Below are 13,515 nucleotides of genomic sequence, written 5' to 3' on the forward strand. Positions count from 1 at the left end.
GTGTTAAGCTGGTACACACTCCCCAGGGCCTGTTGTGTACCTTGCAGTTAATATGATAGCATTGTGCTCTTGGCTTAACACCCTTAAATTTTTATTTAATCAACTATATTCGTCAAGGTGAGCAGTAAAACTCCTTTTGAGGGAGTTTTGTGCGCTTTGGCTGTTGTCCTGTTACTGAAAATGTGTTCAGGTGCTTTATTAGTTATGTTGTGCAAATAATAAATAGAATGCTTTCATGTTTTTGATGGAAGACCTTCAAAAATGTGCCTTTTTATCAAACATAGAAATGGAGGTCAAGTGACTCCAGTTTGAAAGTACATTTATTCTCTCAGCCCCCACTCCCAAGAGCACAGAATGAGTTAACATTCCTGAAGAATTGTTGTCAAAGACCATGGTTTTGTTTTGGTTTCTGTTTCTTTTACTTTGATCACACGGTATTGTATAATTGTTATCAGTAGGTTGAAACATCCCCCTCCCCCAGATATCAGATTGTCGATCATATCCATAAATAAAGATTGGTTCTCGACCCTGAGGGTGTACATGAGGTGAGACTAGAAACAGGACTCAAGCTCCAAATCATACATTGGGAGAGGAGAGGAAAGGGAAGAGAAGCTTGCTGTGTCGTTTAACTTTAGAGAGTTCATTTTTCCATTTGTTCAACCTTTATATCCCGCTTCAGGAGACGCAGGAATACACACGAAACGTTGTTAGATACTGCCTAGAAGCACTCCAGGATTGGTTTGATGCTATCAACTTTGTGGATGAGGTTTGTGTGTCTAATGCATTTGACTTTGCATTACGGAGTAGGGTCTTCTTTTAAAATTTGGTAGCATCTTCCCTTCAAACCTTTATTGCATGTGCCTGTGTTCCACCCTCTCTTATTGCAAGAGATTTCCCTGAGCCAAGCTACCCGGTGGAGGGTTGCTTTTGTGTCTGTAGCAATAAAAGAGCGCAGCATCACACTTTCTGGAGTAAAAGCAGAAGTGTATGAGCCCGTGTCGAAGTTTTGGGGTTTACCAGAAGAGAGGAAATAATGAGTGATTTAATAGTGCGCAAAATGGAATTGTTTATTCCTTTGAATTGTAAGCAACCTTTGTTTCCATTGCAGCCGACTCCTAATCAGGTCACTTTTCATCTGCCTCTGCATCGTTACTATGCCATGTTTCTAAGTAAGGTAAGTGAATGTTTTTTAGCAGGGTAGGGTTTTTTGGGGGGTGGAGGGAGGAGGCATTATTTAGGTAGACAAGTCCAGATCCAATATGTACATATTTTGTTTGTAGGCTGTTAAATGCCAAGAGCTAGATCTCGATTCCCTCCTTCCAGACCAGGAGATGTTGATGAAACTCATGGTTCACCCACTTCAGATTCAGGTAAGTTGGCCAAGTATTTCTCTCTCTCTGCATGTATCACCTCTGTGATGTGTCAAGCGGTAATCGCAAATAGCGAGCAGATACAGAGGGTAACATCCAATTACGTACATCCACAGTCAATACAGAAATTTGCTTGCACAATGGGAGTTTTGGTTTCTCCTCTTTCCCCTCCAGCCTCTTGTGTGGCCCCAGAAGATGCTTTGGTGGCTCTCCGAATCCTCCAAAGCAAATTGGGGAGGGGGCTGCAAGGGGGAGAAAAGGAAGGAGATGCCCCATTGCATCTACATTGGATTTCACTCATGGTTCATTGCCTCAGGCAGTTTTTCCCCACTGGAGGCCATTGATTTGTGGCTGAATGTAACTGAGTGCTAAGGGCATGGATATTTGAATAACTGCAGTTTCATTCCCACATTGTATGTATAGCACTCTTTGTTTTCTACGTGTGGATCACAATAATGAGTGAGAAATTTTTGGGTGATTCTATTGAATTAGCAAGAGGTAAAGTGAAGGCCAAAAGCGGGAGTGTATCTGAGAACAACACAGAAAAAAGTTAGACGGTATAAATAAGCAGGGAAAATATTCAGATCCTGTGGAACAACTGCTCAGTGGTTGCAGTTAAAAATGTGATTACATCCTTGGTTGTGGCTGACATTTTGTCTGGATGGCATCCTATGTATTAGTGAAAGTCACAGGGGAGAAAGATTGCTATGTTGGTTTTGCAGTGCCGCTGAAGTCTAGTATGCCACCACGGATTGAAATATTCTGCAAAAAGCTGTGTGATCAGCTACAAAAATATATTCTCAGCTTTTCATGTTTTTAACACTGCAAAATAGTATGCCTAAGCAACAGGTAGCATGTTGAGCTGAAACAGCTTTCTTTTTGCTCTTTCTGGTAGGCAAGCCTCTCTGAAATCCATAGTAATATGTGGGTAAGGAATGGCCTGCAGATTAAAGGACAAGCCATGACTTATGTGCAGTCCCACTTCTGTAATTCCATGATTGATCCTGACATTTATCTGTTACAGGTAGGTCAGTACTTTTTGTAACCTCATCTGCTCTATGTTATTAGATAGCTAAACAGTAATAACTAACATATATATTTTCTCCCCCCCCCAAAAAAAAACAGGTTTGCGCTTCAAGACTTGACCCAGATTATTTCATTTCCTCAGTTTTTGAAAGGTAAGTTACTGTTGGAAAGAACGCACCATCTAAGCAATGTCTGCCTTGTGGTTTAAATGTACCGTAGGGGGCTCTTTAATTCACATGCGGTGGCAGTGCAAATTTGCAAAAAAATAATAATCTGGGTAATGGTATATGACAAATTTCAAAAGTGCACTTTCCCCCCAAAACCCAGAAGCATTCCAGTTAGCAATATACGGTCAGGAAACACCGAACAAAGTTAAAAACTTATTTCTATACGGAACAGCAGCCGCAAGAATAGTGTACGCAAAAATGTGGAAAGAAAAGGCTATCTCAACAAAGGACCAATGGCTGCTTAAACTAATAGAATACGTCAAACTAGTATGTATGGCAGCCAAAATAAGAAATAATGATGGGAAGATAGTAACAAGTGAGTGGGAACAATTGGAAGAGTGTTTAAAACAAAGTGGTATTAAGATAAATCTACAAGCAGGGATAAATCTGTAGCCGTCAGCAGCAGACACAATAAAGTAGGGGTCACCAACGTCCGGCCCAGGGGCCGGATAAGGCCCGAGACCCTCGTTTATCCAGGCCCCCGCCACCCACTCTTACCAGTGCAGTGTGGCGTGGGGACCCACTTCCAGGTCAGAGGAGCACCGGAAACAGTTTGTGCACATTTGCAGGGATAGTTCGCGCTGCGCTCTGGGGGCTTCAGGCAGCTATCCGCAAGCCTTTGGAGTGCAGCAGGAGTTCCAGCTGTGCTCCGAAGGCTTGCAGATAGCCGCCTGATTCCTGGAGAATGAGAGGGGTCGGTGCACACCAATCCCTCTTGCTCTCCAGGCTTCGCTTCACTGGAGAGGTGCTGCACAGTTTTCCCTCTCTGCACAGCGCCCCTTCAGTGAAGCGGGAGGAGAAATGGAGATTTTTTTCCCCCTGTTCTCCTCCTCCTATGGTCCGGTGCGTCCTATAGAGCGAAAAATACGGTAATTGGTTTGATTATCTTGATGTCTGGAGACATGGAATGGAGAGTGGAATATTTGTAAAACAGTTTGGGTTGCCATTGAAGGGGAGTAGTTTTGGACACCAGTAGTGGATCCCCTCATTGGAGAAAGTGGCAACTTTGAGCGGATGGCTTTTATCCATGGGGTGCATCAGTAGGTTAACCCCACCCTCTCTGTGCCATGGTTCTAGTTCAAACTGGGTTATCAAACAGACAAACAAAGCATGTAATACTGATTGGAAAGATATTTTTGCTGTTTAAAAGTAATCATGCACATTTCTGTTTGCCTGGATATCGGTTGCCCTTGGGTGATGAGCTGATTGCAAAATGGTGCCTTCACTCCAGCTTCTCGCAGGGCACTGCTGAGTTTCCTGGCTAAAATGCAGCAGCATTGTGCTCTGGTGTTTATCCCGACGATGCGAGGGCCAGATGACGGCCCTTCTGCCTTAATGTGCCCATATTCGCACGTGTGCATCCTCTCTTTTCTGGCCTTAGTATTGTAGTGCTGTTGTGTTTCTGAAGAAGTGGCTGATGAAATGCATTCTGGCGCTATGGAGACAGTGTTCTCCTCCCCATCCTTTGTTTATGGCCTAGGGAATAGAGACGGGCAGCAGGCATTTCACAGTACAGTAGTACCTCTAGTTACGTACTTAATTCGTTCTGGAGGTCCGTTCTTAACCTGAAACTGTTCTTAACCTGAAGCACCACTTTAGCTAATGAGGCCTCCCGCTGCCGCTGCGCCGCCATGGCGCGTGACTTCTGTTCTCATCCTGAAGCAAAGTTCTTAACCCAAGGTACTATTTATGGGTTAACAGAGTCTGTAACCGGAAGCGTATGTGTCAGGGAATCAGGAGCAGGAGCACTGGGGAGAGAGGATTGGGAGAGCGAAGGGGAAGAATCCGAGGGCAGCGTAGGGGAGTATGACAGTGGCCCGAGAGATTCCATGAGCTTCTCCAGCGAATCAGAAGATTCCCAGAAGGGGGCGCCGATGGTCAGGGCAAGGGGGGTCCCAGGGGGGACGCACCAGAAACAAGGAGCCAGAGGGGAACCCCAAAGCAGCAGTGGAGGATCAGGACCAGTTTCCCCACCAGAGCGTAGTGGGGGGGAGGAGTCACATGTGTCAGGAGCAGTGTCTCCTCCAGAGAGGGAGTCAGGGCTGACCACGCCTCCAACGGAGGGGAGGTCAGTTGCAGCTAGCCCCCCCGATGGGGGAAGCAGTGACAGCAGCAGTGGAACGGTCAGGAGGAAAGTTGCTGGCTGGGCGCGCGCGCCAAGTTCAAATGTGCAGGCGCGCGGAACAGCAGGAGACCCGGATGGGGAACCAGCTCCTAAAGCCCGCCGGAGGGAGGGAGAAGGCTCAGGGGAATCAGCGGGAGAAGAGGCTAGAAAGGGCGGAACCCCGGCGGGCAGGCGGACCCAGAGGAGGAAGGAGCAGCGGAGAAGGTGGAGCAAGGCTAGACTCTTAAATTGGTGTCAAGGGGGAGGAGACTCAGACGGAGCATCAGTGGTCTGACACTTTAGACGTGGGGCTGCGCGCTGCGGCTCTGGAAGTGAAACTGAACTTCAATAAAGGCTTTTATACTTAACAACGAAGCAGCGTTGGTCCTTTGTGAGCTGGGACCTAGGGTAGCCCTGACAGTATGCTCCGTCTCTCATAAAAACCTCGCAGCGTGAGTTGGTGCAGCGAGGGGCAAGACTTGGTGTTTTGCGAGCTCACGAAGATAGGCAAAGATGACTACAGAGAGCCAGGTGAAAGAACTGCAAGAAGCAGTCACGACGCTTTACGCGGAAGTAGCAGCATCCAGGAAAAGAGAAGAAGAAGCAGTAGCGCTCTGCCGGGATCTGCAAGCCAGGTGGGACCGTTGGGGGAAAGAGGGGCTGCCAGGACCCAAACCGGAGGGAGTTGGCCTCGGGAAGAGGGGGGGCAGCCTGGTGGCGCACTTTGATGGGAACCTGCAGCAATACCCTAACTTCAGAGCTGACGTGGTTTACGCGCTCAATTTGCTTCGGAAAGACTTTAGAGATGAGGAAGAGAAGGTGGGCTTCATAATCACTCATTTGCATGGGGAAGCAAAAGCGTGGCTGCGGAATTTGTGGCGCGAAAAAGACCCTGCCCTCAAAGATTCCGATGCATTTATCAAAGCTATGGACGCTTGCTTTAAATCTACGGTAGATGTAGATATTGCTCGGAGGGAAATGCATGGACTACAGCAAGGGAAAGCGACGGTGAGGCAGTATCACTCGCGCTTTTTTGCCTTACTGAACGTGCTGGGCTGGGAGAAGGACTCCATTGCTGTCAGAGACCTGTTCTGGGAGGGGCTAAGTGGAGAGGTGAAAGATGAACTGGCAAGAGGAGAAAGACCCCAAAATACCCAAGAAGTTGCCCAAAGAGCGTTGGCAATTGGTGTGCGCCTGGAAGGACGTAAGGGAAGCACCCCAGCCAGGACAACCCCTTTCTTTCCCAGAGAGGCGGGGCGGGCGCTGTCCATGCCTCCTTTGGGAAGGGGAGAAGAGCCGATGGAGATTGGTGGTGCAAGGGCTCAGACTGCCAGCAGAGCCCAAACACCGGGAGCAGTCAAGGGGAAGGCTCCTAGAGGGACCAGGAAGTGTTACATCTGCGACAGTGCACAGCACATGGCCAAAGAGTGTCCCCAGAGGCTCCAGAAGCACACTGCAGCCTCAGCAACAGTAAAGGGAACAGGTGAGCAGCTGAAACAGCTGCAGGGGGAAGAAGAAGCCTGGTTGGAAACAGAGCCACTGGGGCCCAACCAGGCAAGTCAGTGAAGCAGTCCCCAGAGATTTTACAGCCCACAGACCCCCTCCCACCCAAACCAGTGGTGCAACTCACCGCATCGCTCCAGTTGCCCAATGGGCACACCATGCAAGTACCAATAACCATTGACTCTGGGAGCAACGCAGACTTTATTGGAGTGGACTTTATCAAGCAACATCGCATAGCACTCATGCCAGCCACGATGCCCCTAAACGTCGTCACGGTCGATGGCAGGAAGCTACTGGGAGGAGAGGTGGTACAGCAAACACCACCGATGGTGATGCAAATTGGAAACCACCGCGAAGTCATCAGCTTCAACGTCACCCACCTGTCGGACACGCCCATAGTGTTGGGTATGAGTTGGCTGGATAGGCACAGCCCGGCATTGGCATGGTACCAGCGGCAGTTGACCTTCTGTTCCTCCTACTGCGCAGAACACTGCATCCAGACCCGCCAGGAGGAGGAGGGGCAAGAGGATGAACCGCAGCTACACCTAGGCATGGTGCAAGCGGTACCCAACAAGTACAAGGAGTTTTTGGAGGTCTTCTGCGAGAGGGAAGCGGATAAGCTGCCTCCCCACAGGCCTTACGACTGCAAGATTGACCTCCTGCCGGGAGCGACGCTGCCGACTGGGAAACTGTATTCCATGTCTGAAGATGAACTGCAAGAACTCAGGGAGTTCATAGATCACAACTTGAAGCGGGGGTTCATCCAAGAATCTAAAGCAGTGGGGGGCAGTCCCGTGTTTTTCGTGAAGAAGAAGGACACGCCCCAACGGAGACTCATAGTTGATTTTAGGACCATAAATTCCAAAACAAAGCCCGCAGCATTCCCCATGCCCAAGATCGACGACCTGCTCGCGACGGTGAGGAAGGGACGGATCTTCACCAAGTTGGATCTACGAGGGGCGTACAACCTTATACGCATGCGGGAGGGCGATGAGTGGAAGACAGCCATGTTTACACCTTTAGGCACCTATGAATATCGCGTAATGCCTTTTGGTCTGCAAAATGGCTCCCATACCTTCCAAGCTTTCATGCATCACGTGTTAGCGGGACTCCTCTACAAGAAGTGCGTCTGCTTCCTGGACGATATCCTGATCTTCTCGGAATCGCAGGAGGCTCACGAGAGGGACGTCAAGGAGGTCCTGCAGAGGCTACGGGAGCACAGACTTTACGCCAAATTAGAGAAGTGCCAGTTCGACATGACGGAAGTGGATTTTCTGGGCTACAAGCTGTCCGACAAGGGACTCGCCATGGACAGCGCCAAGGTCCGCGCGGTGTTGGACTGGAAGAGCCCGCGCAATCGGAAGGAGGTCCAGAGGTTCGTCGGCTTCGCCAACTTTTATCGCAAGTTCATCAAAGGGTTCGCGAAGGAGACGGCGGCCATCACGGACACCCTCAGCTCCAAGAAGAAGAAGTTCACCTGGACGGACCAGGCGGAGCAGTCCTTTCGGAGACTCAAGCGTCTCTTCGCGTCCGAAGAACAGCTGCTACATGTAAACCCCAGCAGACCAATGAGGGTTGAGACGGACGCCTCAGACAGAGCAGTGGGGGCCGTCCTGTTGCAGCAAGATCCGCAAGGGGAATGGAGGCCGTGCGCATTCTACTCCAGGAAACTCAGCAAGGCGGAACAGAACTACACCATCTGGGACAGGGAGTTGCTGGCCATTCATGCAGCTTTCAGGGCGTGGCGGCACTTCCTCGTTGGAGCCAGACACACAGTGCAAGTCCGCACGGACCATAAGAACCTGGAGTACTGGCGCACGGCGCGGTTCCTGAACCAGAGACACATCCGCTGGGCGGAGTTCTTTGCGGATTTCGATTTCCGGATAGAATACATCCCGGGAGACAACAACGTCATGGCGGATGCACTATCCAGGAAGCCGCAGTATCTCGAGGAAGCGGCGCCGGTGGCGGCCAAGCACATTTTCGCACCGAAAGCGTGGGCGTGCGCTTCAGCTGCCGTGGACCTGGACGCGGTGCGTCGAGCGCTGCAGACGGATTCGTTCGCACAATCCAAGATGGAGGAGGTGCGAAGAGGCACAGCGAAGGACGACGAGTTCCAGATACGAGACGGACTGCTCATCCGCAAAGGGGCTCTCTACGTGCCCGGAGACGACCTCCGCGCGAAAGTCTTGCAGCAGCTACACGACGCGCCCAGCGCTGGGCACTTCGGCAAGGACAAAACGGCGGAATTAGTAACCAGAGACTTTTGGTGGCCCAAGGTGAGGGGAGAAGTCGCGGATTACGTCTCCAGGTGTGACACCTGCCAAAGGGCCAAGCCAGTACACAGGAAGCCAGCGGGTCTACTAGAACCCCTACAGACGCCGCTCGAACCGTGGGAGAGAGTGGCCCTGGACTTTGTCACAGATCTGCCCAGCTCGCGAGGCAAAACAGCGGTGCTCGTGGTCGTAGACATGTTCACCAAGATGGCACACTTTATTCCGTGCGCGAAGGTGGCCACAGCGGAACAGACCGCCAAGCTGTTCATAGACCACGTGTTCAAAGCTCACGGCTTGCCGCGGTCCATCCTGTCCGACCGGGGTCGCCAATTCGTCTCGAGCTTCTGGCAGAAGCTGCTGGGCATCCTGAACGTCAAGATCAACTTAGCGTCGGCACGACACCCGCAGACCAACGGACAAGCGGAGAGGGTCAACGCCATCATGCAGCAGTACCTGCGATGCTACGCCAATCAACAACCCTCGACCTGGGTGGACTACCTACCGCTGGCCGAGTTTGCCTACAACAACACGAAGCACGGGTCTACGGGAGTGACACCGTTCTTCGCCAATAATGGGCGGCATCCCAGAACTTTCCCAGGGTTAGAGACGAAGGGGGAGGGGGAGCCAAGGGGAGCAGAGCACTTAGCAGCAGAGTTACAGGAGGTCCACGAGCAACTCCGCAGGCAATTGGAACTGGCGAAACACGCCTACAAAATGCAGGCAGACAAGCACAGGAGGGTCGGGGAGGACATCCAGGTGGGGGACTGGGTCTGGTTAGCAGCCCAGGCAGTGCCGGCCAGGACGCTAGCTAAGAGGAAGCTCAAGCACAAGCAGCTGGGACCTTACCAGGTCGCGGCGCAAATCAATCCAGTGGCCTTCCGGTTGACACTCCCGGAGGGCTCCAGAATGCACCCAGTCTTTCATAGGTCAGTGCTCACACCCTACAGGGAACCCCACAGGTTTCAGGCGACAGGGAACGCGCCAGACACACTTAGTGAATCTCCGAAGAGGGAGGGGTCACGGAGGGCGACGCCACTCAACGAGGTCACGGAGATTTTGGACTCGAGGTGGGGGGAAGAGGGGGTGGAATACCTCCTCGCCAGGGAAGGTACCCCAGCCAGTGCCAACAGGTGGGTACCGTGCTATGCCGTGGAGGAGCACTATCTTAAAGACGAGTTCCATGCACTCTTCCCACACAGACCTATGCCGGCAGAGTATTTCGACGACTGGCTCTTCACGCCCACACTGTCAGCCAGTACGTTCCAGGGTTTTTCATCAGCTGAAGAGACGACGCCAGACACTAGCTCCTCGGAGGGGTCTCTCTCGGGGTTTGCCACAGACCGCTCCTATTGGTGGGACACTCAACCGGAGGTGGGGTGGCGCAGGGAGCTGCTGCGGGGACCTTTGCAAGCTGTCTCACCAGAGGTACCCGGGGGAGGGGAGGACATGGACGTGTTGGGGGAGGATCCTGGATTCGAGCACATCAGCAGAGAGATGGAAGCAGAGGAAATCGACGTCGACGAGCCCGTTGCGGTTGGGCCGGATCCAGTGGACCGGCTACACACCAGGGGGGAAGAATGGTATCCCGCACTCACACCCACTGGACTGGAGCACCCGGAACCCACACCCGAAGAGGGGGAGGTGGGAAGGGGGGGCTTCGAGGGGGGGATGGATGTCAGGGAATCAGGAGCAGGAGCACTGGGGAGAGAGGATTGGGAGAGCGAAGGGGAAGAATCCGAGGGCAGCGTAGGGGAGTATGACAGTGGCCCGAGAGATTCCATGAGCTTCTCCAGCGAATCAGAAGATTCCCAGAAGGGGGCGCCGATGGTCAGGGCAAGGGGGGTCCCAGGGGGGACGCACCAGAAACAAGGAGCCAGAGGGGAACCCCAAAGCAGCAGTGGAGGATCAGGACCAGTTTCCCCACCAGAGCGTAGTGGGGGGGAGGAGTCACATGTGTCAGGAGCAGTGTCTCCTCCAGAGAGGGAGTCAGGGCTGACCACGCCTCCAACGGAGGGGAGGTCAGTTGCAGCTAGCCCCCCCGATGGGGGAAGCAGTGACAGCAGCAGTGGAACGGTCAGGAGGAAAGTTGCTGGCTGGGCGCGCGCGCCAAGTTCAAATGTGCAGGCGCGCGGAACAGCAGGAGACCCGGATGGGGAACCAGCTCCTAAAGCCCGCCGGAGGGAGGGAGAAGGCTCAGGGGAATCAGCGGGAGAAGAGGCTAGAAAGGGCGGAACCCCGGCGGGCAGGCGGACCCAGAGGAGGAAGGAGCAGCGGAGAAGGTGGAGCAAGGCTAGACTCTTAAATTGGTGTCAAGGGGGAGGAGACTCAGACGGAGCATCAGTGGTCTGACACTTTAGACGTGGGGCTGCGCGCTGCGGCTCTGGAAGTGAAACTGAACTTCAATAAAGGCTTTTATACTTAACAACGAAGCAGCGTTGGTCCTTTGTGAGCTGGGACCTAGGGTAGCCCTGACAGTATGTAACCTGAAGTGTATGTAACCCGAGGTACCACTGTACAGTGGTACCTTGGTTTGCATACGTCTTGGTTTGCATACGTTTTAGATTACAAACACATCAAACCCGGAAGTGCGTGTCCCGGTTTGCAACCTATTTTTGGATTACACCCCAGCCTTTTTTCTTTTTCTTTTTCTTTTGGATTATGAACAAAAAAATTTGGGAGGCCCCATTGGCGAAAGCGCGCCTTGGGTTACAACCTGTTTTGGTTTACAAATGGATTATGGTTGTAAACCAAGGTACCACTGTAGAGTGGTACTTCAGGTTACAGACGCTTCAGGTTACAGACTCCTCTAACCCAGAAATAGTACCTTGGGTTAAGAACTTTACCTCAGGATGAGAACAGAAATCATGCGCTGGTGGTGCGATGGCAGCAGGAGGCCCCATTAGCTAAAGAGGTGCTTCAGATTAAGAACAGTTTCAGGTTAAGAACAGACCTCTGGAACGAATTAAGTTCTTAACCCGAGGTACCACTGTACTGCATTCAGTTGGAAACTCGGTGTCAAATGTATCTAAGCACCCTGCGACCTGCTCCCTCTGTGTTAAGGTTTGGTAAAAGGCTGACAGACTGTGTATTAGGAACAGATGCTGCATGGCAGCTCTGAGGCATGTAGGGAAGGAGAAAAGTAGAGCTATCTGTAGGCAAACGTAGCACAAAGTGTGCAATAACCCATTTTTTAAAAAATATCAAAATTTCAATGGAATGTTGAATCTCGTACTGTGCGTCAGATGTTGCAGAGTGTAATGGCACAGAGAGACATTTGTTACTTTTTTTTAAAAAATAGACAGTTGTTTATCCTCACAGATCTCATGGTGGTATACGCTAGGCATGAGTAAAATATATCGTGCCAAAACCACAACAGAGTAATAGTCATCCTCATAAGAACAGTTACAGGCAACCAAAAACAAGCAGGCTAAACGATAGAGAACATCAAAATATCTGGGCAAGTAAGTAAGTTGCACTTCAATATTCGCTGCTGCTGCGCTGTGTGAAGTTAAGGGGTCTCCAGTTGATCACGTCTGCATGGGCAAATGCCTGGGAGCCTTGTGAGCTTCCTGGAGGAGCAACAGGAAATGTTCTCAAATTATTAACTGTACTAGATTTTCTAAAATTCATCTTTTCCTCTCCTGTAGGTTCAAGGTGGTTGACCTCTTAACAATGGCTTCCCAACATCAGAATACAGTGCTAGATTCAGAGCATGAGAGATCGATGTTAGAAGGCGCCTTAACATTTCTTGTCATTCTTTTAAGTCTCCGTTTACACTTGGGTAAGATTAATCGGCTTTCTGCTTTACTCCTAGTAATATCTATGTCGGGGTAGGAATGGTCACAGGCACCAGTGTTTAGGTAGGAATGGTGATGGAAACCTCAGCCAAAAGCACTTGCTAACTCTTAATGTTCTTGAATTGTTTCTCGGGACCTTCGCCTTTGTTAGTCCCTCTTGGTGGAAGCCAAAAGTTGTGGTTGCCCACTAAGTTGTGTTTATTTAGTCAGTCTCCATTCTTGTAACATGAATCCATTGGTTTGGGTCCTAGCTTGCTCGATCCTCCTTGTGACAGACCTTTAGATATTTGAAGGTGGCTATCCTATCTCTTTTCAGTCTCCTCTTTACTAGGCTATACATGCCCAGTTCCCTCAACCATCCCTAATAAGGCTCTAAATCAGGCACAGGCAAACTCGGCCCTCCAGATGTTTTGGGACTACAACTCCCATCATCCCTAGCTAACATGACCAGTAGTCAGGGATGATGGGAGTTGTAGTCCCAAAATATCTGGAGGGCCGAGTTTGCCTGTGCCTGCTCTAAATGCTTGTTCTTATTGATACTCTGGATTAACAGCCCAATATTTTTTTATTAAAAAAAAATCAGTCATAGTATTTTTTTAAAACTCTTTTAATGTAAAACTGAATGCACTTCTAGGTAGTAATAACTGCACCTCCGCTTCCTATCTTATGGTATGTATTATATGGTTCTGTTAATTTACCTTTCAATTTCTCCTAGGAATGACTGATGATGAGATTCTTCGGGCAGAGATGGTAGCTCAGCTCTGCATGAATGACAGGACTCATAGTTCTCTACTGGACCTCATATCCTTGGAATGTTGTTAAATGCATTTTTTCTGTGACTAATTAACAGGATTCATGTATTGTTCTTCTCTTTGGTGTACAACAAGTAAGACTATTAGAAGCAATTTTGAATGCTTTGAAACAATATTAGCATATAATTTTCATATGAAAAGTTGCATGTTGAGCTTGCAATGAAATTTGATGTTGTACTGGGCTGAAGATAGATATATACGGTGTGTGTGTATATATATATATATCTCATATATATATATATATTATATGTGTGTGTGTGTGTATATATATATATATATATGTATATGTGTGTATGTGTGTATATATATATATATATATATATATGTATATATATATGTGTGTGTGTATATATATATATATATATATATGTGTATATATATATATGTATATAATATATCA

At 49.8% G+C, this 13,515-nt stretch overlaps 1 protein-coding gene across 4 annotated transcripts in view; it reads left to right on the forward strand.

The window, feature by feature from the left end:
* UBR3 (ubiquitin protein ligase E3 component n-recognin 3) overlaps nt 1–13,515 on the forward strand; it is a 95,288-nt gene that overhangs the window by 23,393 nt on the left and 58,380 nt on the right. For all 4 annotated transcript variants that reach the window (XM_083625978.1, XM_083625979.1, XM_083625980.1 and 1 more), the window contains exons 11-17: nt 680–766; nt 1,109–1,174; nt 1,281–1,370; nt 2,266–2,394; nt 2,496–2,548; nt 12,154–12,287; nt 13,019–13,103. In XM_083625978.1, coding sequence (XP_083482104.1) covers nt 680–766; nt 1,109–1,174; nt 1,281–1,370; nt 2,266–2,394; nt 2,496–2,548; nt 12,154–12,287; nt 13,019–13,103 — 644 coding nt within the window. The remainder of the gene's footprint in view (nt 1–679; nt 767–1,108; nt 1,175–1,280; nt 1,371–2,265; nt 2,395–2,495; nt 2,549–12,153; nt 12,288–13,018; nt 13,104–13,515) is intronic.

The sequence above is a fragment of the Podarcis filfolensis genome (genome assembly GCF_964270895.1).
Source record: "Podarcis filfolensis genome assembly, chromosome: 1".
Taxonomy (NCBI): Eukaryota; Metazoa; Chordata; class Lepidosauria; order Squamata; family Lacertidae; genus Podarcis; species Podarcis filfolensis.